Consider the following 26,178-nt stretch of genomic DNA (forward strand, 5'->3'; position numbering starts at 1 on the left):
GCCCTGGGGATGTGCTGCCCAGGGAGGTGGTGGAGTCCCCATCCCTGGAGGTGCTGAGGAAGAGCCTGGCTGAGGCCCTTGGTGCCATGGTTGAGTTGCTCAGATGGTGCTGGGGGAGAGGTTGGGCTGGGTGAGCTCTGAGGTCTCTTCCAACCAAGAGGTTAATTCTCTTTCTCTTCCATGCAGGTGGCCAAGAAGGCAGAGGAGAACCTGCAGGTGGTGCTGGGGACAGACCTGAGCGACCGCCGCGCTGCTGTCATCTTTGCAGACACCCTGACACTCCTCTTTGAAGGTGATCCTCCTTTCCCCTTTGCTGGTGGCTTGAAACTAGTCCCTGAGGACCTTGTCCATGTGCAAAATGCCTTGACTTTTGGCTCCCCAGGCTCATAAAATGCCTCCTTCCCCTTTGGGCTATGGGAGTGTCACAGCAGAGGGACAGCTTGTAGGCTTTTGGAGAGCTTACAGACTTGAGCAGCTCCCCAGGAGCCAGCAGTGCCCTCCTGCAGCCCAGCAGGCAGCTGTGTGCTGGGCTGCAGCCAGAGGAGTGTGGGCAGCAGGGCAGGGGAGGGGATTCTGCCCCTCGATTCTGCTCTGCTGAATCCCCACCTCCAATCCTGCCTGCAGGTCTGGTGTCCCCAGCAGGAGGACCCAGAGCTGCTGGAGTGAGGCCAGAGGAGGCCACAGAGATGCTCCCAGGGCTGGAGCAGTTCTGCTGTGAGCACAGGCTGAGGGAGCTGGGGGTGTTCAGCATGGAGAGGAGAAGGCTCCAGGGGGACCTCAGAGCTGCAGGGCAGTGCCTGAAGGGATCCTGCAGGGAGGCTGCAGAGAGACTTCTCCTGAGGGGGTCTAGAGCCAGGCCAAGGGTTTGAAGCTGAGGCAGAGCAGGGTTAGATTGGAGCTTAGGAAGAAGTTCTTGAGTATGAGGGTGGTGAGAGTCTGGCACAGGCTGCCCAGGGAGGCTGTGGCTGCCTCCTGCCTGGAGGTGTTCCAGGCCGGGTTGGGTGAGGCCTTGAGCTGCTGAGTCTAGCTGAGAGGTGTCCCTGCCCATGGTGGGGAGGTTGGAGGAGAGGATCTCTGAGGTCCCTTCCAACCTGAGCCATTCTGTGATATTTCCCAGCCAGGAGAGGGCCTCACAAGAAGCAAAGTTTCCTCCCTGCAGCCTGTGCTGCCACAGGGTGGATTTGTGAAGGCTTTGTTGGCTTCCTCCAGGAGCAAGGAGCCTCTTCCTGTCCTCTTGCATCCTCAGACCAAATGGCTGCTCCCTGGAGGCTTCTTCAGCTGTGCAGCTCCCCCAGACAAACCCACTGGATCCCTTGAGGCTGCTGATGCCTCCAGGCCTGGCTCTTCAAGGAGGACCATGGCAGCTTGAAAGGGAAGAGGAATTCTCTGTGGGGAATGCAACCCAAGGCAGTCATTGAGCTCCTGTGGTCATTAACCAGCTGCTCTAATTAAAGCCTGCTATCATTCCAGGCTGCAGCACTGCCAAGTCACTCTCCCAGCCTGGCAGCCTTGCTGCTGCAGGGCTTGCCCAGGCTTTCTTGGCAGGAGCCTCAGAAGGGGAAGAGCTTCCCTCAGTCTTGGAGGGGAGGCAGTTTGTGAGAAGAAAGCAATGTTGTTGAGAGAGAGCTCCTTGGAGAGGAGCTGCTTCAGCAAGGAGGTCTTCCCTTCACTGGTGCTTGCTCTCTGTGTGCCACAGAGCAGGGCAGAGCTTTCCCTAGGCTGATTCTCCTGGCAGGGTTTGGGTGGTAGCTGTGTCCCTTCCCTGCTTTAGCTTCTGTGGAAGCTTCCTAGCTTGTGTCTTGCTGGGCAGGAGGGCAGCTGACACACAGGAGAAAGGTGGGAGAGCAGATGAGAGATCTCCTCTGCACTGCAGCTTCACAGTGAGCAGCAGAGAGGAGGGAAGGTGTAGTATCACCAAGGTTGGAAGAGACCTCAAAGATCATCCAGGCCAAGCTGGCACCACAGACCTCATGGCCAGACCATGGCACCAAGTGCCACATCCAATCCCCTCTGGAACACCTCCAGGGATGGGGACTCCACCACCTCCCTGGGCAGCACATCCCAAGGGCCAACAACTCTCTCTGGGAAGAACTTTCTCCTCCCCTCCAGCCTAAACCTCCCCTGGCACAGCTTGAGACTGTGTCCTCTTGTTCTGGGGCTGGTTGCTAGAGAGAAGAGACCAACCCCTTCCTGGCTACAGCCTCCCTTCAGGGAGTTGCAGAGAGCAAGGTCTCCCCTGAGCCTCCTCTTCTCCAGGCTAAGCAACCCCAGCTCCCTCAGCCTCTCCTCCCAGGGCTGTGCTCAAGGCCTCTCCCCAGCCTTGTTGCCCTTCTCTGGACACCTTCAAGTCTCTCAATGTCCTTCCTAAACTGAGGGGCCCAGAACTGGACACAGGACTCAAGGTGTGGCCTGAGCAGTGCTGAGCACAGGGCACAATGAGCTCCCTGCTCCTGCTGGCCACACTCTTCCTGATGCAGGCCAGGATGCCCTTGGCCTTCTTGGCCACCTGGGCACACTGCTGGCTCCTGTTCAGGCAGCTGTCAATCAGCACCCCCAGGTCCCTCTCTGCCTGGCTGCTCTCAGCCACTCTGCCCCCAGCCTGCAGCACTGCCTGGGGTTGTTGTGGCCAAAGTGCAGCCCCTGGCACTTGGACTTGTTGAATGCCATCCTGTTGGCCTCTGCCCCTCTGCCCAGCCTGGCAAGGTCCCTCTGCAGAGCCCTTCTGCCCTCTAACTGACCAACATCTGCTCCCAGCTTGCTGTCAGCTGCACATTTGCTGATGGCTGACTCAATGCCCTCATCCAGATCATCAATGAAGATGTTAAAGAGGCTGGGGCCCAGCACTGCTCCTGGGGCACACCACTGGTGCCTGGCTGCCAGCTGGCTGTGGCACCATTCACCACCACTCTCTGGGCTCAGCCTCCAGCCAGTTCCTCACACAGCTCAGAGCTGCTGTCCCAGCCAGGGGCTGACAGCTTGGCCAGGAGTTTGCTGTGGGGGATGGTGGCAAAGGCCTTGCTGAGGTCCAGGCAGACCACATCCACAGCCTGCCCCACAGCCACCAGGCAGTGCCCTGGGCATGGAAAGAGATCAGGCTGCTCAGGCAGGACCTGCCCTTCCTAAACCCATGTTGGCAGAGGGGAGATGCAGAGGGAAGCAGGGGTGCTAGTGACAGCCCTTCAGCCAGCCTGGACGGCCTCAAGTGATCATCTAGGGAGGGAATGAGCACCTGCTGGGGGCTGCCTTTGGACCTGCAAGGCTGAGCTGTGGGTTCATCTGGAATGGGAGCTCCTGGCTGAGTCTCCTCCCTGCTGCCCCTCTGCCTGCAGGCATTGCTCGTGTTGTGGAGACCCACCAGCCCATTGTGGAGACCTACTATGGGCCAGGCAGGCTCTACACCCTCATCAAGCACCTCCAGGCAGAGTGTGACAGGCAGGTGGAGAAGGTGGTGGACAAGTTCATGAAAGAGAGGGACTATCACAGGCAGGTAAGAGGGGGGTGGTGCTACCTGGTGCCACCCCCTGGCACCTCCAGCAAGCTCCCTGGGGCTCTGACTGCCACAGGGGTGGCAAAGTTTGACCTTGTGTACTGGGAGGAGCCTGGCTTTACTCCTCCTGTGCCCTGGGTCCAGCCTGGAGCTGTCCCTTCTGTTGCAGAGGATTCCCTGGGAGCATGGGATCAGAGAACCACGGGGTGGTTGGGGTTGGAAGGAGCCTTCCTAAGTCATCTAGTCCCAGCCCCCCTGCAGTCAGCAGGGCCCTCTTCAACCACAGCAGCTTGCTCAGAGCCCCAGACTCGACCTAGAGTGTTGCCAGGAAGGGGTTCACTGCTCTGCAGGGCTGTGGGATGCTTTCAGTGCACCCTGCCCACTCTCCTGGCCCTGATACCTCTCTTGGAGTTCTCATCCCACCACCCTTCCAAGCAGGCTGAGCTCTGCCTTGGAGGAGAGGAGGTGAACTGATGCAAGCTGCCTTCTCTGGCAGTGCCTCTTGCAAAACATTTCCTCTCTGAGCAAGCATCTCCCTAGGCTGCAGCAGGAGAAATGTCACCCCCAGCAGCTCTCTCTCTCTGCCCTTTTTGTGTGTGTGTGATTGCAGTTCCAGCAAGTGCAGAGCAGCATGATGAGAAGCTCTTCTGCAGAGAAGATTGAACCAAGGTACAAACAAACCTCTCTCTGCTCTCTAACCTTCCCCTCTTGAGCTGTCATTAACACTGCTTAGCATTTAGATAACTCCCCTGATCTTCCAGGGGCTTTGTGGCTGCCAAAGCACAGGAGGCAATTCTTGGGTGCCCTTCACTGCCCTTCCATCAAGGCAGCTTCTGAGCTGGTGCTTTATTTTGCTTACTCATTACTCCCTCAGCCTTGGCCCCCCCCTAAAGCTTGCTGGGAGAGCTGGCACAGCAAGGGCTGAGGCTTTAATTGCCTCTGGATGGGCAGAGTGCAGCCCCTCCAAGCAGAGCAGCTCCCTGGGCAGATAATTTCTGACAGAATCAGGACTAAATCTTTGGGGGTTGTTTAATCTGCTGCTGCAGCCACTCTGCCTCATCAGTTTCTTCCTCTTCAGCTGACCTGCTTGGAGAGCAGTGAAGGGGAAAAGGACCTGGGGGGGCGGGGGGGGGGTCCTGGTGGATGAGAGGTTGAGCATGAGCCAGCAATGTGCTCTGGTGGCCAGGAAGGCCAAGGGCACCCTGGGGTGGATTAGAAGGGCTGAGGTGAGGAACTTGAGAGAGGTTCTCCTCCCCCTCTGCATCTGGAGTCTTGTGTCCAGTTCTGGGCCCCTCAGGTCAAGAAGGGCCTCAGGGAACTGCTGGAGGGAGTCCAGCACAGAGCCACAGAAATGATGAAGGCAGTGGAACATCTCCCTGCTGAGAAGAGCCTGAGGGAGCTGAGGGCTCTGGAGCTTGGAGAGGAGGAGCCTGAGGGTGACCTCACTGCTGTTGCTAAAGCTGTGTGTGGTGATGCCCAGAGGCTGGAGCCAGGCTCTGCTGGGTGCTGCCCAATGCCAGCACAAGGGGCAGTGGGGGAAGCTGAGGCAGAGGAAGTTGCATGGAAGGAGGAGGAAGGATTTCTTCCCCTGTGAGGCTGACAGAGGCCTGGAGCAGGCTGCCCAGGGGGGCTGTGGAGTCTCCCTCTCTGGAGGTACTCAAGGCCCACCTGGATGTGTGGCTGTGTGCCCTGCTCTGGGTGCTCCTGCTCTGGCAGAGGGTTTGGACTGGCTGATCTCTGGAGGTCCCTTCCAGCCCCTGGCACTCTGTGACTCTCTGAGGTGCTTTCCATCTCCCTCCTTTCTTTCTTATCTGAAGTATTTGCATAGCCCTTGAGGAAGGCCACTTGGAAGTCCACCCAGCCCTCCTGGCACTGCAGAGCCTTCAAATCATTGCCTTCAAAGAACAGTTCCTCAAGCCAGCTCTTGTCTGCCAGCCTGCACCACTCATTATCTCAGCAGAGAGCCACTTCCTCCTTTGCTCTGACTCACTGCATGCTCCCCAGGTTTCCTCTGCTGTTGCTTTGTCATCCCTGAAATGAAGCTCAGAGCTTCCTTGGCCCACTCAAGTGTGGTGAAGCTTTGAGCAGGGATTTGTAAGGGCCTTCTGTGGAGGAGAGTCCATCTCTGGCCACTCTGCTCTGCATTGTCTGAGGTTTTCTTGGTCTCATGTTTAAGAGTCAGAGAATTGGAAGGGACCTCAAGGCTCAGCCAGTTCTGACCACCCCCTGCCAGGAGAGGAGAAGGCTCTGAGGAGACCTAATTGTGGCCTTCCAGGATCTGCAGGGGGCTGCAAGAAAGCTGGGGAGGGACTTCGGAGGGTGTCAGGGAGGGATAGGACTGGGGGGGATGGAGCAAAAGGAGAAGTGAGGAGCTGGAGATTGGCTGTGAGGAGGAAGTTGTTGGCCAGGGAGGTGGTGGAAGCCTCCTCCTCAGTCCTGGAGGTGTTTGCAGCCAGGCTGGAGGTGGCTGTGAGCAACCTGCTGTGGGGTGAGGTGTCCCTGCCCAGGGCAGGGGACTTGGAGCTGGCTGAGCCTGGAGCTCCCTTCCAGCCCTGACAATCTAGTGCTGATTCTATGCTTCAGTGGTGCTGGGTTGCTGGGTGGGCTGGATGATGAGGCTCTCTTCCAACTGGGGAAGTTCTATGATCTGCAACACCTCAGGTCACTTAGAAGCTCAGTGAGATCCCCACAGCTCCAGATGGAACAGGAGGAGGAGGAAACAAGACTGTGCCAAGGAGAAGAAAGCTTATCCAGAGGAAGTTTCTCCAAACTAGAGGAGGGGAGATTGAGATTAGACCTTAGGAAGAAGTTGTTGCTCAGGAGGGTGATGAGAGCCTGGCCCAGGCTGCCCAGGGAGGTGGTGGAAGCCTCCTCCTGATGCCTGGAGGTGTTTGCAGCCAGGCTGGAGGTGGCTGTGAGCAACCTGCCCTGGTGTGAGGTGTCCCTGCCCATGGCAGGGGGGGGAGGTTGGAGCTGGCTGAGCCTTGAGCTGCCTTCCAAGCCTGACAATTCCAGCAAAGGGGCAGGGGTCACCTCAGAGGAAAACAGCAGGGCACACTTTCAGCCTCTCCTTTTGTGGTCTTGAGCCTTGCTGCTGTGTCCCTCCCAGGGAGCTTGACCCCATTCTGACAGAGGTGACCCTGATGAACGCCCGCAGCGAGCTCTACCTGAGGTTCATCAAGAGAAGAATCACTGCTGACTTCGAGGTGGGAGACTCCATGGCCTCAGAGGAGGTAAAGCAAGGTAACAGCTTGACTGGCAAGCTCCCTGCTCCTTGCAGCTACAAGTGGAGGTATCCCTGGGCTCAGTGGCAGAGCAGAGTAACCCAGGCTGTGCTTTGGGGGAGCTCTGTGGAAAGAGGATTGTGGGAACGTGGCCTCCTCCACCCCCAAAAGCTCTCTTTCAGCACTGATTGTTGCCTCTAGCAGGGAAAACCAATGTTAGGAGTGACTGCAGAGCACAAGGAAAGAGGTCCCTGAGGAAAGGTAGGGCCCTTTGGTCACTGCAGGCACAGGTGAGGAGAAAGCTCTTCCCAGGGAGAGTTGTTGGCCCTTGGGATGTGCTGCCCAGGGAGGTGGTGGAGTCCCCAGCCCTGGAGGTGTTCAAGAGGGGATTGGAGGTGGCACTTGGAGCCATGGTTTAATAGTCCTGAGGTGTTGGGTGCTAGGTTGGACTTGGTGATCCTTGAGGTCTCTTCCAACCTTATTGATTCTATGATAATTACCTGGGAGGAGAGTCCAGCAGCAGCCTCTCCACCACCTCCTCTCAGGGAGCTGCAGGCAGCAGTGAGGTCTCCCCTCAGCCTCCTCTGTCTCTCCCTGACCATCCCCAGCTCCTTCAGGCTCTCTCCAGCAGATTTCTTCCCCAGGCCCTTCCCAGCTTCCCTGCCCTGCTCTGCCCTGGCTCCAGCACCTCCACAGCTCTCTTGGATTGAGCTGCCCAGCACTGGGCACAGCACTGCAGGTGTGGCCTCCCCAGAGCTGAGCCCCAGGGCACAATCCCCTCCCTGCTGCTCTGGACACAGCATTGCTGAGCCCAGCCAGGAAGCCTTTGGCTCTCTTGGCCCCCTGGGCACACTGCTGGCTGCTGTTCAGCTGCTTGGCCATGAGAGCCCCCAGGTCCCATCCTGCCAGCAGCTCTCCAGCCACACTGCCCCAAGCCTGCAGCACTGCTTGGGGTTGTTGTGCCCCAGGTGCAGGCCCTGGCCCTTGGCCCTGGTGGAGCTCATCCTTGAAGCCATGGATCCAGTCTGTCCAGGTCCCTCTGTAGAGCCTCCCTGCCCTGGTGCAGCTCAGCACTCCACCTAACTTGGTGTCCTGTGCCAGCTTACTGCTGACACAACTCTCTGCCTTCATCAAGGTCATCAATCAAGATGTTAAACACAAGTGGTAGTCAGGAGGTGTTGAGTGACAGGTTGGACTTGATGATCCCTGAGGTCTTTTCCAACCTCATTGAATCTATGATGGCCCAAAAGGTAGTGGTCAGTGGTTCCAGATGGGGCTGGCTGCCAGGTGCTGTCCCTCTCTTGGGTCTGTGTTGGGCACAAGTGCTCTTCAGTATCTTCCTCAGTGATACAGGCAGGAAAATTGAGGGCACCCTCAGCAGGTTGGCTGAGGATACCAAGCTGGGGGGTGTGGTTGGTAAGCCTTGAAGGATGAGATGTCATCCAGAGGGACCTGGGCAGGCTGGGGAGGTGGGCTGAGCAGATCTTGAAGAGGTTTGATAAGGCAAAGTGCAAGGTCCTGCACCTAGGTCAGGGCAACTCTGGACATCAGTCCAGGCTAGGGGGTGATGAGCCTGAGAGCAGCCCTGCAGAGAAGGCCTTGGGGGTGCTGGGGCTGGGGGAGCAGCTGGGCAGGAGCCAGCACTGGGCACTGGCAGCACAGGAGGCCAAGGGCAGCCTGGGCTGCAGCCAGAGCAGGGTGGCCAGAGCTGGAGAGAGAGGATCCTGCCCCTCTGCTCTGCTCTGGGGAGACCTCCCCTGCAGGGCTGGGGCCAGGTCTGCAGCCCCCAGCACAAGAGAGACCTGGAGCTGCTGGAGAGGGGCCAGAGGAGGCCACAGAGATGAGCAGAGGGCTGCAGAACCTCTGCCCTGGGGCCAGGCAGGGAGGGTTGGGGCTGTGCAGCCTGCAGCAGAGAAGGCTGCAGGCAGAGCTGAGAGCTGCAGCTGCAGAGCTGCAGGGCAGCTGCAGGCAGGCTGGGCAGGGACTGCTGAGAAGGGGCTGTGGGGATAGGCCCAGGGGCAATGGTTTGGAGCTGGAGCAGGGCAGAGTTAGGTTGGAGCTGAGGAGGAAGCTGTGCAGAGGGAGGCTGGGGAGAGCCTGGCCCAGGCTGCCCAGGGAGGTGGTGGAGGCTCCATCCCTGCAGCCCTTCCAGCTCAGCCTGGCTGTGTCCCTGGGCAGCCTGCTGCAGCTGGAGCTGCCCCTGCTGCCTGCAGGGGGGTTGGACAGGAGGCCCTTGGAGGCTTCCTCCCAAGCCAATGCAATCTGTGAAGCTCTGAATCCTCAAGGTGAAGGCTCAGGGTTCTGATACCCCAGGGAGCTCTGGAAATGGCTTTTGTCACCTGCAAGAGTCAGCTCAGCACTTCCAGCTCCACAGCTGAGGCTGTGATTTGTTCCAGCTTGGGCTCTGCAGGTGGGTGTCCTTTGGGTGCCCAGGAGACAGGCAGCAAAGGGGATGAGGTGGAGCTGCTTTCTGGTGCTTGGGCCCTGCTGAATGCTCCCTGTTGTGTTCTGCAGAGCATCAGAAATACCTGGACAAGCTCCTCAACAATTGTCTGCTGAGCTGCACCATGCAGGAGCTCATTGGCTACTACATCACCATGGAGGAATACTTCATGAGGGAGACTGTCAACAAGGTAGGGCTCAGACCTGCAGTCTCTGCTGGCAGCTGAGACCTCTGCTTGTGCTCCACAGTCCTCTCTGAGCTTCCCTAGGGAGGGAGGGTGTGGGGGTAGAACAACTTCAGCAAGGCCTTTGACACCATCCCCCCACAGCAAACTCCTGGCCCAGCTGTCAGCCCCTGGCTGGGACAGCAGCTCTGAGCTGGGTGAGGAACTGGCTGGAGGCTGAGCCCAGAGGGTGGTGGTGAATGGTGCCACAGCCAGCTGGCAGCCAGGCACCAGTGGTGTGCCCCAGGGAGCAGTGCTGGGCCCCAGCCTGATCAATCTCCTCATTGATGATCTGGAGGAGGGGATGGAGTCCCTCAGCAGTGAGTTTGCAGCTGGCAGCAAGCTGGGGGCAGGAGCTGAGCTGGGAGAGGGGAGGAGAGCTCTGCAGAGGGACCTCAACAGGCTGGGCAGAGGGGCAGGGGCCAAGGGCAGGAGATTGAACACAGCCAAGTGCCAGGGGCTGCACTTTGGCCACAGCAACCCCAGGCAGTGCTGCAGGCTGGGGGCAGAGTGGCTGAGAGCAGCCAGGCAGAGAGGGAGCTGGGGGGAGTGGTGGAGAGCAGCTGAACAGGAGCCAGCAGTGTGCCCAGGGGGCCAAGAAGGCCAAGGGCAGCCTGGCCTGCAGCAGGCAGAGTGTGGCCAGCAGGAGCAGGGAGCTCATCCTGCCCTGTGCTCAGCACTGCTCAGGCCACAGCTGGAGTCCTGTGGCCAGCTCTGGGCTCCTCAGGTCAGGAAAGAGGTTGAGCTGCTGGAAGGTGTCCAGAGAAGGGCAACAAAGCTGGGGAGGGGTCTGGGGCACAGCCCTGGGAGGAGAGGCTGAGGGAGCTGGGGTTGGAGCCTGCAGAAGAGGAGGCTCAGGGGAGACCTTCTTGCTCTCTGCAACTGCCTGCAGGGAGGTTGGAGCCAGGTGGGGGTTGGGCTCTTCTCCCAGGCCCCCAGCCCCAGAACAAGAGGACACAGCCTCAAGCTGTGCCAGGGGAGGTTCAGGCTGGAGGGGAGGAGAAAGTTCTTCCCTGAGAGAGTTGTTGGCCCTGGGGATGTGCTGCCCAGGGAGGTGGTGGAGTTCCCATCCCTGGAGGTGTTCAAGAGGGGATTGGATGTGGCCCTTGGTGCCATGGTTTGTAGTCAGGAGGTGCTGGGTGCCAGGTTGGACTTGGTGATCCTTGAGGCCTCTTCCAACCTGACTGATTCTCTGAATTCCCTCTTCCTGCTGCAGCCCTCAGCAGGAAGCCTTTCCTGCTTGCTATTGCTTCTCTGATTCTGTGAATAGAGCACATGGCAGGTTTGCAGCTGTTGGGAAGGTCTTTTGTCTCCATGGCCTGGAGAGGCAATTGGTTGGGTGTGAGCTCTGCCTCCAGGCACACCCCAGGGGCTCTCCCAGAGTCAAATCCTCCAGGCCCGTGGGCTGCTGGGAACCGTGGTGCCAGCTCACAGCCCTGGTACAGCTCAGCTGAGGGGGAAAGGGCCAGGCTGGCAGTTAGCTCTCAGTGCTGCTGTGAGGGGGGGGCCCTGAGGCAGCTTCCTTTGCAGGCTGTAGCCATGGACAGCTGTGAGAAGGGGCAGCTCACCTCCAGCATGGTGGACGACGTGTTCTACATCGTGAAGAAGTGCATCGGGCGTGCTCTGTCCAGCTCCAGCATCGACTGCCTCTGTGCCATGATCAACCACTCCACCACTGAGCTGGAGTCTGACTTCAGGTAATGGAAGCACACCTTTGGGGCCTGCCTCCACCTGCCTTCCCTCCAGGGTTTGCTCTCAGGGGATCTTCCCTTTGAGCCTCTGGCTTTGCCCTCTCGCAGGAAGCAGCAGCAGGTGTGGTGTGGCAGGCTGCAGCTGGGCTGAGTTTTTCCTCACAGGGGTGGGGTGATCACCTGTGAGGCAGACAGAACAAGGAATTGCATGGCCCCCCCCCAAATCCCTGGGGCACCACAGAACATTGGGGTCCTACCCTGCTTGGTGGTACACAGTCCCCCCCCCCGCCCCCACCTCTGGATTGCGACCTGAGCTCCGTGGGGTGAGCTGCAGAGCTTGTCCTGCCCCTGATTCTCATCCCAGCATGGAAGTGGGAAACAGGCTGAAGACAGCAGGCAGCTGCAGCAAAGTCCATGCTCTTTATTGATGATCTGGAGGAGGGCATTGAGTCCATCAGCAGGAAATTTGCAGCTGACAGCAAGCTGGGGGCAGGAGCTGAGCTGCTGGAGGGTAGAGAGGCTCTGCAGAGGGACCTCAACAGGCTGGGCAGAGGGGCAGGGGCCAAGGGCAGGAGATTGAACACAGCCAAGTGCCAGGGGCTGCACTTTGGCCACAGCAACCCCAGGCAGTGCTGCAGGCTGGGGGCAGAGTGGCTGAGAGCAGCCAGGCAGAGAGGGACGTGAGGGTGCTGGTTGATGGTAGGCTGAACAGGAGCCTGCAGTGTGCCCAGGCAGCCAAGAGGGCCAAGGGCAGCCTGGCCTGCAGCAGGAAGAGTGTGGCCAGCAGGAGCAGGGAGGTCATTCTGCCCCTGTACACTGCACTGCTTAGGCCACACCTTGAGTCCTGTGTCCAGCTCTGGGCTCCTCAGGTTAGGAAGGAGGTTGACTTGCTGGAAGGTGTCCAGAGAAGGGCAACAAAGTTGGTGAGGGGCTTGGAACACAGCCCTGTGAGGAGAGGCTGAGGGAGCTGGGGTTGCTTAGCCTGGAGAAGAGGAGACTCAGGGGTGACCTTCTTGCTCTCCAACTCCCTGAAGTGAGGTTGTAGCCAGGTGGGGGTTGGGCTCTTCTCCCAGGCCCCCAGCAGCAGAACAAGAGGACACAGTCTCCAGCTGTGCCAGGGGAGGTTTAGGCTGGATGTTAGGAAGAAGTTCTACCCAGAGAGAGTGATTGCCCATTGGGATGTGCTGCCTGGGGAGGAGGTGGAGTCCCCATCCCTGGAGGTGTTCAGGAGGAGACTTGATGGGGTGCTTGGTGCCATGGGTGAGTTGTTTAGGTGGTGTTGGATTGGTTGATGGGTTGGACTCGATGATCCTTGAGGTCTCTTCCAACCTGGTTTATTCTAGTCTAGTCTAGTCTATTCTTTGGGGATCACAAAAGGGGTTGGGTTGGAAGGGACCTTCAAACTCAGCCAGTCCCAACCCCCACTGCCATGGGCAGGGACACCTCCCACCAGCCCAGGCTGCTCAGGGCCTTGTCTAACCTGGCTTTAAACACTTCCAGGGAGGGGGAAAGCTCAGAAGGTGGGGGGGGATGAGGTTGTGTTTCTCTTTCAGCCTTTGCATGGTGTCAGGAGCTGAGTGCTTAGCCCTCCCCTGTTGCTGTGAGCTTCCTCTCACCTCCTTGAGGTCACAGCTCAGCCGCGCTGCTGCCTCCCGGCCCGGAGCGCAGCTCTGCTGGGGCTCGCTCTGAGCCCCTGCTGTCTTCTCTTTGCCCTCCCAGGGAGGTTCTGCACAACAAGCTGAAGCAGGGCTTTCCAGCCACCACCTTCCAGGACTTCCAGAGAGGGGTGACCAGTGCTGTGAACATCATGCACAGCAGCCTGCAGCAGGGCAAGTTCGACACCAAAGGCATCGAAAGCACCGACGAGGCCAAGCAGTCTTTTCTGGTGGGTTTGGTGGATGCTCTGGTGGAGGATGGGTTGGGGTGAGGGGAGAGGCAATGGGGGGGCCTCTTGGGAACAGGATTGGTGCAGCTAGCACAGCTTCAGAGCCCCTGAAAGCCTCCTCAGGTGTGCTGGGTGGCCTGGCTTCTTGGCTGGCTGGTAGATGCTTCTACCTGGCCTGGTGTTTGTAGGGCTTCCAGACCAGGCCTGTGCAAGCATCATGCTGGGACTGCCTCCCAGGCTGCTGCCATGATGCTTTCCCCAAGGCTGGGGAAGAGCCTGGGCTCTTCTGAGGTGTGCATCAGTCCTGTTCTTCACAGGCTCTGTGCAGAGGTGGTGAGAGAGCATCTCCTCCATACCTTCCTGTGGAGGAAAGTTTCCTGGCCCAGGCTCAGGGCTCCTTCATTCTCACTTGTCAGAGGGAGTTTCTGTTAGAGCAGGGTTGTCTGCCCTGCTTGGCCTTGCAAGATCCTCCTCTTGCCTTGCCCTCTGAATGCTGGGGCAGGCCAGAACGTGGCAGTGTGCTTTAGAGACCCCTTGGAGAGCATCTGGAGGGCTGTCACTGCTGTCCTCTGCAGCACAAAGCATCCTTCTCCCTGCCGGGATGCTGTAGAGATGACCTCGGTGGGTGAGCAGCTCTGGATGTGGTCTCTCCTCTCAGCCAGCCCTGCTGGGTTGAGCAGATCTGAGAGGTGCTGGCTGACCCTGACTTGTCTCCATGAGCCTGCTGTGAACACCCAGTGCTGGAGGCTCCTTGAGACTTTGTGCAAGGAGAGCTGGCAGCAGAGGGGGGAGGAGGAGGGACTGAATTTTTCCATTTCATTAACTTCTTGGTTGCAGGTTTCTGGGTTTCTTGAAGCAGGAGTGCTTAAAGTGTCAGTTCTCCTGCTGGAGCTCCTCAGTCACCTGTCAGCTTGCCTCATTTCCTTTGCCTTCACAACCTCCCACCCCCCCCAGCCTTGCCCTGACATTCAGTTCAAGCTTCAGCAGGTAGAGAACAGCCTGTTCCATGCAGAACAGATGCTCATGTGGCAGGAGGGGTGCTGGTTCCTCCTGCCTAGAGAACAAAAACCACCTTCCTCCCATGCTGCTGCTTAAGAACCATCCCCCTCCTGCCACTCCTGGGCTGCTGCTCTTCATCACACTGCCACAGAAGGCTGAGGCTGCAGCCTGTCTGCCACAGGCAGGGTTGGAAGCAGAATGACCATGGAATGGTTTGGATTGGAAGGGACCTTCAAGATTCAAGCCTCCTGGCCAAGATGTTAGCCCCTGGCTTGGATGGGAGCACACTGCAGTGGGTTAGGAACTGGCTGGAGGCTGAGCCCAGAGAGTGGTGGTGAATGGTGCCACAGCCAGCTGGCAGCCAGGCACCAGTGGTGTGCCCCAGGGAGCAGTGCTGGGCCCCATGCTCTGTAACATCTTCATTGATGATCTGGACGAGGACACTGAGTCCATCATCAGTAAATTTGCTGATGACAGCAAGCTGGGGGCAGGAGTTGAGCTGCTGGAGGGTAGAGAGGCTCTGCAGAGGGACCTCAACAGGCTGGGCAGATGGGCAGAGGCCAACAGCATGAGATTGAACACAGCCAAGTGCCAGGTTCTGCACACTGGCCACAGCAACCCCAGGCAGTGCTACAGGCTGGGGGCAGAGTGGCTGAGAGCAGCCAGGCAGAGGGACCTGGGGGTGCTGGTTGATGGTAGGCTGAACAGGAGCCTGCAGTGTGCCCAGGCAGCTAAGAGGGCCAATGGCATCCTGGCCTGCATCAGGAAGAGTGTGGCCAGCAGGAGCAGGGAGGTCATTGTGCCCCTGTACACTGCACTGGTTAGGCCACACCTTGAGTCCTGTGTCCAGTTCTGGGCCCCTCAGTTTAGGAAGGAGGTTGACTTGCTGGAAGGTGTCCAGAGAAGGGCAACAAAGCTGGGGAGGGGTCTGGGGCACAGCCCTGTGAGGAGAGGCTGAGGGAGCTGGGGTTGCTTAGCCTGGAGAAGAGGAGACTCAGGGGAGACCTTATTGCTCTCTGCAACTCCCTGAAGGGAGGCTGTAGACAGACGGATGTTGGTCTCTTCTCCCAGGCAGCCAGTACCAGAACAAGAGGACACAGTCTCAGGCTGTGCCAGGGGAGGTTCAGGCTAGATGTTAGGAAAAAGTTCTACACAGAGAGAGTGATTGGCCATTGGAATGGGCTGCCTGGGGAGGTGGTGGAGTCACCATCACTGGAGGTTTTCAGGAGGAGACTTGCTGGGGTGCTTGGTGCCGTGGGTTAGTTGTTTAGGTGGTGTTTGATTGGTTGATGGGTTGGACGTGATGATCTTGAAGGTCTCTTCCAACCTGGTTTATTCTATGTATTCTATCATCCAGTTCCAACTCCCCTGCAGGTGCAGGGAGCCCTCCCACTAGCCCAGGTTGCTCAAGGCCTCATCAACTAAATAAGGAGGAAAAAAGGAGGCAGGTGTCTCAAACCCTGCACTGGAATCCCAGAGCTGTTTGGCTTGGAAGGGAACTTCTAAGCTCCAGGGGCAGGGACCTGAGCTAGCTGACATCAGGGACTCAGGGTTGGAAGGGACCTCAAGGATCAGCTAGCTCCAACCCCATCCTGCCATGGGCCAGGCACATGTGAGTCCCTGTGCTTCAGCCTCCTGCAGCTCTGTGCCTCTGCAGGGCTTTGAGCACACGGTGTCCCCTCTGTCCCCATCAATGGCTGCACTTGGAGCTGAGTGTCTGAGCTGCTGGGGAAGTCCAACCAGGTCTGCCTGGCTTTAGTTTGGTTTGGTTTGCTTTGTTTCCAGGTGACATTAAACAACGTGGAGGTCTGCAGTGAAAACATCATGACCCTGAAGAAGACTCTGGAGGTGCAGTTGGACTTCTGTTACTGCTGTTTCCTTAGCCAAATTGGTAATGCCTTCCCTTGGGGGGTGGGGGAGGGGGCCCAGGTGAGCCAGCTGGACTTCCCTGTGCCCAAAATTCCTGAGGCCTTTGCCTTAGGAAAGCAATTGTAGGGCTGGCCTGATGCTAACAGCTGGCAATAGCAGTTCCTCCAGCATGCCCAACCTGGCACAGGCTGGGAGGCAGTGGATGGCCATGGGGATCACTCAGAGGTTGTGGTGCTTCAGTGCTGGTAGCCCCTGCCTTCCTTTCCTTCCTTTCTGATGTGCCTGTTAGGAGAGCACTGCAGGGGAAGGGGACCTGGGGGTCCTGGGTGGCCAGAAGGATGTCTATGAGCCAGCAATGAGCCCTTGTGGCCAAGAAGGCTGAGGGCATCCTGGGGTGGATTAGGAGGGCTGTGGTTAGTAGGTCAGAGAGGTTCTCCTGTCCCTCTGCTCTGCCCTGCTGAGGCCACATCTGGGATATTGTGTCCAGTTCTGGGCCCCTCAGCTCAAGTAGGACCTCAGGGAACTGCTTGAGAGAGTCCATCCCAGAGCCACCAAGCTGCTGCAGGCAGTGGAACATCTCCCTGTGAGCACAGGCTGAGGGACTTGGAGCAGAGGAGCCTGAGGGCTGCCCTCATTGCTGGGGGTCAAGATGTGCAGGGCTGGAGCCAGGCTCTGCTCAGGGATATCCAAGCACAGCACAAGGGGCACTGGGGGCAAGCTGGAGCAGGGGAGGTGCCACAGGACCAGAAGGAGAAACCTTTTCACTGTGAAGGTGGCAGAGCCCTGGAGCAGGCTGCCCAGAGAGGTTGGGGAGTCTCCTGCTCTGCAGACACTCAAAACCCCTCTGGGTGTGTTCCTGTGTGGCCTGCCCTGGGTGCTGCTGCTCTGGCATGGGGGGTTGGACTGGATGATCTCTGGAGGTCCCTTCCAACCCCTAACATTCTGCTTCTTGCTGGCCTCTGCCCCTCTGGAGCAGCAGCTTCTGATTTCACAGGCTCAGGAGTTTCTCTCCTGTCCTGGGGGCAGAGCTCAGTGACTGGCAGGGCAGGGCAGGGCACTCCCTGGGTTATTCATCTGCAGCTTGCTGATCTCTTCCCTGCAGAGTGACTGCAGCAAGCTGCTGAGCCAAGGCTTTGGGGGTGAGCAGGCCCAGGCCAAGATTGAGAGCTGCCTGTCTGACATGGCTGCTGTCTCCAGCAAGTTCAGGGACCTGCTGCAGGTGAGTCTCCTGCTGACCTACTCCTGGCCTCCAGCACTGCCTGGACATTGTTTTCAGGGAGAGCTCAGGCAGGAAATCAGAATGCAGAATTAACCAGGTTGGGAAAGACTTTTGGGATCACCCAGCCCAACCTCTCCCCCAGCACCACCTAATCAACTCAGCCATGGCACCAAGGGCCTCAGCCAGGCTCTTCCTAAACACCTCCAGGGATGGGGACTCCACCACCTCCCTGGGCAGCACATCTCAATGGCCAATCTCTCTTGCTAGGAAGAACTTCCTAACATCCAGCCTGAACCTCTCCTGGCACAGCTTGAGACTGTGTCCTCTTGTTCTGGTGCTGGCTGCCTGGGAGCAGAGCCCAACCCCCACCTGGCTCCAACCTCCCTGCAGGCAGTTGCAGAGAGCAAGAAGGTCTCCCCTGAGCCTCCTCTTCTCCAGGCTCCAACCCCAGCTCCCTCAGCCTCTCCTCCCAGGGCTGTGCCCCAGACCCCTCCCCAGCTTTGTTGCCCTTCTCTGGACACCTTCCAGCAGCTCAACCTCTTTCCTGACCTGAGGAGCCCAGAGCTGGACACAGGACTCAAGGTGTGGCCTGAGCAGTGCTGAGCACAGGGCAGGATCAGCTCCCTGCTCCTGCTGGCCACACTCTGCCTGCTGCAGGCCAGGCTGCCCTTGGCCTTCTTGGCCCCCTGGGCACACTGCTGGCTCCTGTTCAGCTGCTCTCCACCACTCCCCCCAGCTCCCTCTCTGCCTGGCTGCTCTCAGCCACTCTGCCCCCAGCCTGCAGCACTGCCTGGGGTTGCTGTGGCCAAAGTGCAGCCCCTGGCACTTGGCTGTGTTCAATCTCCTGCCCTTGGCCCCTGCCCCTCTGCCCAGCCTGTTGAGGTCCCTCTGCAGAGCTCTCCTCCCCTCTTCCAGCTCAGCTCCTGCCCCCAGCTTGGTGTCAATCCTTTCAGCCCAGGGCCTGGGCCACATCTGGCTCCAGTTGGGGGTGCAGAGGGGAGTAAATGAGGGAGGGCTGAGGCATGGAAATGGATGCAGCCTGTTTGCACAGCCACAGCAGCTGGCAGCTACCTAAACTGCACTGAGAGCAGCTGCAGAGCCAGAAGGAGCATTGCTCCATTTGTCTGCTCTCAGCACAGGGCTGTATTTGGTGCAGCACTTTCAGGGGAAGAAATGCTCATGGTGTCTCCATCTCCCTCAGAATGACTTGGTTGGAAAAGGCCTGAAGAGCACCAAGCCCAACCCCAACCCAGCATCTCCCTCTGCACAACTCTTGGACCCTGTCCTGAAGCTCCTCAAACCCAACAGCTTTCAAACACCTCCAGGGATGGTGACTCCACCACCTCCCTGGGCAGCCTGGGCCAGTGCCTGGTGACCCTTTCAGTGAGGAAGCTCTTCCTAATCTCCAACCTGAACCTCCCCTGGTGCAGTTGGAGGCCATTTCCTCTCCTCCTATCACCTGGGAGAAGAGACCAACCCCCACCTCACCCCAGCCTCCTTTCAGGGAGCTGTAGAGAGCAAGGAGGCCTTCCCTCAGCATCTTCCTCTCCAGGCTGAACACCCCCAGCTCCCTCAGCTGCTTCTCCCCAGCCCTGTTCTCCAGGCCCTTCCCCAGCTTTGCTGCCTTTGTCTGGGCATCTTCCAACTCCCCAATGTCCTTCTTGGAGAGAAGGCCCCAAAACTGAGCCCAGGATTCAAGCTGTGGCCTCACCAGTGCTGAGTAGACCTCCTCCTGCATCCTCCCCCCTGACACATCACATTGCCAAGTTGTCCAGAGCCTTGCTAGGTAGCAGTCAGGACAGGCTGGTGGTAGAGAAGAGTTGCTCTTCTCTCAGCTTTCACCTCCTTTCCCAAAGGGAAACACTCCTTGGCATGGAGCAGAAGACTCTCTGGCTAATTCCACTCTTGTGTGGCATGCTGGGGCCTGGGGCCTTGAAACTTCACAGTGCTCTGTGGCAGAGAGAGGAGCAGGAGGACCTAGGACTCCTGCTGGGGGGGAGGGGAAAAGCCAAGCACTCAGCCAGCTCTCCACTGGAAGGGTTGTCCAGACCTGGCAGAGGGTTGAATCATCATCCCTGGAGGGGTATAAAAGCCACAGAGATGGTGGTGCTGGAGGGTGTGGTTGGATTGGATGAGCTTAAAAGTCTCTTCCAGCCTGCTCTGGTCAGGCAGTGGAAGGGGGAGGTGGGAGAGACACCATCCCTGGAGGTGCTCAAGAAATGTGTGGCCATGGCACCTGGGGGCAGGGTTTGAGGGCCAAGGTAGGGTTGGGTTGGATGATCTTGGAGGTCTCTGCCAAGCCCAACAGTGCTGTGATGCTGATGGTCTAAAAGGGACTATTTGGACCCAGGCTTGCCATCAGCTTTGTACTTCAGAGGGGCCAGCCTGGTTTTGCTTGGCTCTGCAGCTGCCTGCAGCCAGGTGCCTCCATGCTGCTGCTGCTAGCAAACCCTCTTGAGGCCTGTGGTCAGCAAGGAAACCAAAGAGCTCATCAATAAAGGAGTAAAACCCTCCAGCCAGGCTCCACCAGCTGCAGAGCAATCAAGAGGCTGAGCAGCAGAGCTCCTCTGCTGCCTGAGTCACACACACACACATTCAGTTTGCCTTGGGAAAGGACAAATGCCAGCAGGGCCTGCTCAGAAATGCCAGTTTGAGTTAAAACCTCCCAACAAATGCCAGGCAGCAGCAGGTACCTGGAGAGCTTCATGCTGGGGAAGCTTTCTGGGCCTCCTGCTGAGCCACAGGGGGGTGGGTGGCAGGAGAAGGCTTTCAATGAGCTCTCTCAGCACTGAAGCAGCCAGAGGCAGCCTTTGCTGACACCCTGCTGCTGGGGGGGCAGCTGGGATGTGCTGGGCTCATGATTAATGCAGGGGACCAGCTGTGGTTCCAGCTTTTAGCCTCCTTTTAGCTGAGCTGGAGGTTGAGTGCAATCACTGCCTCCCCCTGGCTGTTGTCTGTGTGTCCTTCTCTGCCCTGGTGGGAAGGGAAGTGGAAGCCTCTCTCCTGCCAGGAAACCTCTGGGAGCTGTGTGGGCAGGGAGCCCTTCAGGGCAGGCTGCAGATGCGCACAAGGGCAGCTGCTGGGCCAACATCCTTCCTCCTCTTGCTGCTGTGGTGCCCTCAGAGGCACAGAATCACAGGAGGCATTGGGTTGGAAGGGACCCTCAAAGATCATCTCCTCCAACCACCCTGCAGTCAGCAGGGACACCTCCAACTAGTGCAGATTGCTCAGAGCCCCATCAAGCTTGACCTTGAATGTGTCCAGGGATGGGGCCCCCACCACATCTCTGGGCATCCCCGGTCCCCTGGCAGAGATCTGGGGCTTGTGGGCTCAGCCTCCTGTCCCCAGCTTGCATTGAGGATGGGAGGCAGAGTCAGGACAGCCTGGCACAACCCTCTCTTCTTCCTGTCCCCGCTCAGGAAGGGCTCAACGAGCTGAACAGCACAGCCATCAAACCCCAAGTGAAGCCCTGGATCAACCTCTTCCTCTCCGTCTCCCACAACATCGAGGAGGTGAGGCTCAGCATGCTCTGCTCCCAGCCCGGCTCTGCCTCCCCGCCCCGCTCCCGGCCGGGCTGAGCCCTCCCCGCCCCGCTCCCGGCCGGGCTTTGCCCTCCCCGCCCCGCTCCCGGCCGGGCTTTGCCCTCCCCGCCCTGCTCCCGGCTCTGCTTTGCCCTCCCCGCCCGGCTCCCGGCCGGGCTGAGCCTTCCCTGCCCTGCTCCCGGCCGGGCCGAGCCCTCCCCGCCCCGCTCCCGGCCGGGCCGAGCCTTCCCCGCCCCGCTCCCGGCCGGGCTCTGCCCTCCCCGCCCCGCTCCCGGCCGGGCTCTGCCCTCCCCGCCCCGCTCCCGGCCGGGCTCTGCCCTCCCCGCCCCGCTCCCGGCCGGGCTTTGCCCTCCCCGCCCCGCTCCCGGCCGGGCTCTGCCCTCCCCGCCCCGCGCCCGGCCGGGCTTTGCCCTCCCCGCCCCGCTCCCGGCCGGGCTCTGCCCTCCCCGCCCCGCTCCCGGCCTGGCTCTGCCCTCCCCGCCCCGCTCCCGGCCGGGCCGAGCCCTCCCCGCCCCGCTCCCGGCCGGGCTTTGCCCTCCCCGCCCCGCTCCCGGCCGGGCTTTGCCCTCCCCGCCCCGCTCCCGGCCGGGCCGAGCCTTCCCCGCCCCGCTCCCGGCCGGGCCGAGCCCTCCCCGCCCCGCTCCCGGCCGGGCTTTGCCCTCCCCGCCCCGCTCCCGGCCCGGCCGAGCCCTCCCCGCCCCGCTCCCGGCCCGGCCGAGCCTTCCCCGCCCCGCTCCCGGCCCGGCCGAGCCTTCCCCGCCCGGCTCCCGGCCGGGCTGAGCTTTCCCTGCCCTGCTCCCGGCTCTGCTTTGCCCTCCCCGCCCGGCTCCCGGCCGGGCTGAGCCTTCCCTGCCCTGCTCCCGGCTCGGCTTTGCCCTCCCTGCCCTGCTCCCGGCTCTGCTTTGCCCTCCCCGCCCGGCTCCCGGCCGGGCTGAGCCTTCCCTGCCCTGCTCCCAGCTCGGCTTTGCCCTCCCTGCCCTGCTCCTGGATCTGCTTTGCACTCCCTGCCCTACTCCCAGCCCTGCTTTGCCCTCCCTTCTTCTCCCTTCTCCTCTGCTCAGCTGCACTGCTGGAGCAGCCACTGCCTCCTTTCCCCTCAGTCCTCCACTGTTTCCTCAGCACAGAGCAGCAGCACCATACCCACACCTTGAGTCCTGTGTCCAGCTCTGGGCTCCTCAGGTCAGGAAAGAGGTTGAGCTGCTGGAAGGTGTCCAGAGAAGGGCAACAAAGCTGGGGAGGGGTCTGGGGCACAGCCCTGGGAGGAGAGGCTGAGGGAGCTGGGGTTGCTTAGCCTGGAGAAGACGAAGCTCAGGGGAGACCTTCTTGCTCTCTGCAACTCCCTGCAGGGAGGTTGGAGCCAGGTGGGGGTTGGTCTCTTCTCCCAGGCACCCAGCCCCAGAACAAGAGGACACAGTCTCAAGCTGTGCCAGGGGAGCTTCAGGCTGGATGTTAGGAAGAAATTCTTCCCAGCAAGAGAGATTGGCCCTGGGGCTGTGCTGCCCAGGGAGGTGGTGGAGTCCCCATCCCTGGAGGTGCTGAGGAAGAGCCTGGATGAGGCTCTTGGTGCCATGGTTTAGCTGTCACGAGGTGCTGGGTGATAGGTTGGGCTTGATGGTCTCAGAGGTCTTTTCCAACCTGTCCTATCCTATTCTCTCCTGTCCTGTTCTATTCTATCCTGTCCTATCCTATTGTAACTTGCTCTGCAGCCAGGCCTTGGCTGGAGAAGAGCTTGAGGAAACCAGGGAAGGGGGGCAGAGGGGCTCCAGGAGGGGCTCTTCAGGGCAGGCTCCATCAGGAAGCCTTTCTGTGTTTCAATGTCAGGAGGAGTTCAGTGACTACGAAGCCAACGACCCCTGGGTGCAGCAGTTCATCGTCAACCTGGAGCAGCAGATGACAGAGTTCAAGGTGAGGAGAGGGGCCCCTGGCAGGCTTGGGCTCGAATTCCAGCTGCATCTCCCAGCCCCTCCCATGGGCAGAGCTGTCCTCTGGTGCCTCAGAGGGCTCTTGGAGAGCCAGTCCAGCCCTTTGCCCCCCCTGGGTTCTCAATGCCTCTTTGCAGCCTGGGTCTCTGCTGTTGGTGCTCTTCTGTGTGCCCTCAGCAAGTCTGCTGGTGATCCAAAACTGGGGGGGGGGGGGGGGTGTGGCTGACACCCCCCTCAGGCTGTGCTGGCAAAGCTCCTGAAGCTCAGTCAGGACAAGTGCAGGGCCCTGCATCTAGGGAGGAACAACAGCAGGCACCAGGACAGGATAGGAACAGCCCTGCTGGAAAGCAGCTCCATGGAGAAAGACCTTGGAGTGCTGGTGGGCAGCAAGATCTGCATGGGCCAGCAATGTGCCCTGGGGGCCAAGAGAGCCAATGGGGTCCTGGGGTGCAGCAAGGAAAGAGTGGCCAGCAGGGCTGGGGAGGTTATTCTCCCCCTCTGCTCTGCCCTGCTGAGACCACAGCTGCAATCCTGTGTCCAGTTCTGGGCTCCCCAGTCCCAGAGAGACAGAGACCTGCTGGAGAGAGCCCAAGGGAGAGCCAGGAGGATGATTAGGGGACTTGAGCAGCTCCCCTGTGAGGAGAGACTGAGAGCCCTGGGGCTGTTCAGTCTGGAGAGGAGAAGGCTGAGAGGGATCTGATCAATGTCTATCACTAGCTGAGGGCTGGGGGGCAAGGGGAGGGGGCCAAGCTCTGTTGGGTGGTGCACAGCAATAAAGCCAAGGACCAATGGATGCAAACTGGAACAGAGAAGACTTCACCTCAACAGGAGGAGAAACTTTCCAGTGAGGGTGACAGAGCCCTGGGGCAGGCTGCCAGGGGGGTTGTGGAGTCTTTCCAACCCCACCTGGATGCCTTCCTCTGCAGACTACCCTGGGTGACCCTGCTCTGGCAGGGGGCTTGGACTGGATGACCTCTGGAGGTCCCTTCCAACCCCTGATGCTCTGTGATTCCCACTGGCTGAGCCTGCAAGGGCTGGGCCTTTATTTGAAGGCCCTGGCAGGCTTTTGGGGGGTGTGCCTGTGGCCCTCTGGCTGGTTGTGATGAGCATGGCAGAGGTTTGAGGTTTCTGCTTGCAGGCTGGACTCTCTCCAGTGATTTATGACACCCTCACTGGCCTCATGACCAGCCTCATCGCCATCGAACTGGAGAAGGTGCTGCTCAAATCCACCTTCAGCAGGGTAAGCAAAACGCTGTGCCCTGCCCTGCAGGCTGCCACCCCTCCAGCAGCAAACCCTCACCAAAGGGATGGGGCAGGGCAGAGGCAAATGGGAGCCCTCAGAGAAGCTCCAAGGCTGCTTTCTGATGGGGCTCGGGAAGAGAACCTGGAATGAGCCCTGGAGCTTGCATCAACCACCTGGAGCACAGCCCTGGGAGGAGAGGCTGAGGCAGCTGGGGGTATTGAGCCTGAAGAAGAGGAGGCTCAGGGGAGACCTTCTTGCTCTCTACAACTCCCTGCAGGGAGGTTGGAGCCAGGTGGGGGTTGGTCTCTCCTCCCAGGCAACCAGCACCAGAACAAGAGGACACAGTCTCAAGCTGTGCCAGGGGAGGTTTAGGCTGGAGGGGAGGAAGAAGTTCTTCCCAGCAAGAGAGATTGGCCATTGAGATGTGCTGCCCAGGGAGGTGGTGGGGTCACCATCCCTGCAAGTGTTTAGGAAGAGCCTGGCTGAGGCCCTTGGTGCCATGGTTGAGTTGATCAGGTGGTGCTGGGGGATAGGTTGGGCTTGGTGACCTCAAAGGTCTTTCCCAACCTGGTCAGTTCTGTGATCTGGGTTGCCCAGAGAGGTGGGAGAGGCCCCAGGCCTGGAACCATTCCAGGTCAGGTGGTCTGGGGCTCTGAGCAACCTGCTCTAGTTGCCTATGTCCCTGCTGACATAGCTATGAGCTTTGAGGGTCCTTTCCCACCCAAACCAGTCCATGATTCCATAGGGCAGCCGGCTTCTAAGCTGGGTCTGAACAGCAGCCCCTTGAAGCAGCAGTGAACCCTTCTTCCCTCCTGCTCAGAAACCCCCTCCTGCCCCTCTGGGTGTTTGGCACAAACCCTGAGGATGGGAGGCAGAGTCAGGACAAACCCTGAGCCTGCTTGGAGAGTTCATGGAGCTCCTCTGGTCCCACAGCTTGGTGGTCTGCAGTTTGACAAGGAGCTGAGGTCTCTGATCGCTTACCTGACCACGGTCACCACCTGGACCATCCGTGACAAGTTTGCTCGGCTGTCCCAGATGGCCACCATCCTCAACCTGGAAAGGGTGAGCTGCACCTGGGGGGCTGCTGAAGCCCTGCCTGGGCTCCCCAGGGAGTTACATGAGCCCATCCAGATGTTGCCAGACCTGGGGAGGAGCTGGCAGGGTTGCCCCAGGGGTGGGTGACTGATGGGTTGTTAAGTGGCAGCAGGGATGCAGCAGGGATGCAGCAAAGGCTGTTCTGTCTACTTCAGTGCCAGGCAGCTCCCTGAAGACCTCCTCTGCAAGAGCCTGAAGGGAGGTAGGAGCTAGGTGGGGGATTGGTCTCTTCTCCCAAGGAGTAAGCTATATGCCACAGCCTCAGGTTGCCCCAGGGGAGGTTTAGGTTGGACAGGAGGAGCAATTTCTTCCCTGAAAGAGTTGTCAAGGCCTGGCCCAGGCTGCCCAGGGCAGTGGTGGAGTCCTCATCCCTGGTGGGGGGGGGGATTCAAAAGCCCTGGAGGTGTGGTGCTGAGCTGGCAGTGCTGGGCTAAGCCTTGGACTCAGTTATCCTGGAGGCCTCCTCTGTGCTCCCCTGGAGCAGTGCAGCCAGAGTTTGAGCTTGGGGCGTGAAAGGGGTGGGTTCTGAGGTGTCTGCTGCAGCTCTCCCCTCTCTCTGCAGGTGACAGAGATCCTGGATTACTGGGGCCCCAACTCGGGGCCCCTCACCTGGCGCCTGACGCCCGCCGAGGTGCGGCAGGTCCTGGCTCTCCGCATCGACTTCCGCAGCGAGGACATCAAACGCCTGCGCCTGTAGCTGCTCAGGCCTGGGCTCAGCACCCTGCTGGAGGGGAGTGGAGGAAGCTCTGGAGCCCGCCCAGCTCCTGGTAGACTGGCTGGAGATGGGCTGATGCCTGGGCTGCCCTTCTGCTGGTGTTCCTCAGAGCAAAGGGCTTCCCCAGGCCTGGGAGGGAGAGCCACCCTCCATGGGTGGGAGCGGAAGGAAGGCAGCACTGAGAGCAGTGTGACACTTCCCAACACACCCTCCCTGGGGCTGAGGGACAAGGTTGTGCTTGTCCCCTCATCCTGCTGCCCTGCAGGAGGCCACAGAGCAGCTCAGTGTGGAGGGTTGCTGTGGTGTGGGTCACACAGGGGTCTCCAGAGCGCACTGCTGCCCCCGGCTGAGCTCCTTCTGTGCCATGGGTTTGAGGGCGATGTGCTGGGGGTCCTACCAAGCCCAAGCTCCTGGTGGGTGAGGGGGATTGGTTCTGCTGAAGGGAAAAGGGATGATTTCCTTGGGAAGGTGCCTGGAAAATCCTTGCTGGAGGGAGCAGGGCTGTGTGCCTGCTGGCTCTGTACAGCTCTGTACATAAACCTCGCCTGGCTGAGCACCAGCCTCAGGGCAGCATCTGTGTGTGTGTGTGTGGCTGGGGACCTGCAGGGAGCTGCAGGATGG

General features: G+C 59.7%; 1 protein-coding gene across 1 annotated transcript in view; it reads left to right on the forward strand.

The window, feature by feature from the left end:
• Window positions 1-25,884, forward strand: part of COG4 (component of oligomeric golgi complex 4) — a 33,343-nt gene extending 7,459 nt beyond the window's left edge. The window contains exons 6-19 of the mRNA XM_054170190.1: window positions 187-292; window positions 3,330-3,487; window positions 4,098-4,156; window positions 6,597-6,730; window positions 9,226-9,344; window positions 10,908-11,074; window positions 12,788-12,953; window positions 15,738-15,800; window positions 16,924-17,040; window positions 20,460-20,552; window positions 22,404-22,487; window positions 23,643-23,744; window positions 24,681-24,809; window positions 25,405-25,884. Coding sequence (XP_054026165.1) covers window positions 187-292; window positions 3,330-3,487; window positions 4,098-4,156; window positions 6,597-6,730; window positions 9,226-9,344; window positions 10,908-11,074; window positions 12,788-12,953; window positions 15,738-15,800; window positions 16,924-17,040; window positions 20,460-20,552; window positions 22,404-22,487; window positions 23,643-23,744; window positions 24,681-24,809; window positions 25,405-25,539 — 1,632 coding nt within the window. The 3' untranslated portion in view covers window positions 25,540-25,884. The remainder of the gene's footprint in view (window positions 1-186; window positions 293-3,329; window positions 3,488-4,097; window positions 4,157-6,596; window positions 6,731-9,225; window positions 9,345-10,907; window positions 11,075-12,787; window positions 12,954-15,737; window positions 15,801-16,923; window positions 17,041-20,459; window positions 20,553-22,403; window positions 22,488-23,642; window positions 23,745-24,680; window positions 24,810-25,404) is intronic.
• Window positions 25,885-26,178: the final 294 nt, after the last annotated feature.

The sequence above is a fragment of the Dryobates pubescens genome, chromosome 19 (genome assembly GCF_014839835.1).
Source record: "Dryobates pubescens isolate bDryPub1 chromosome 19, bDryPub1.pri, whole genome shotgun sequence".
Taxonomy (NCBI): domain Eukaryota; kingdom Metazoa; phylum Chordata; class Aves; order Piciformes; family Picidae; genus Dryobates; species Dryobates pubescens.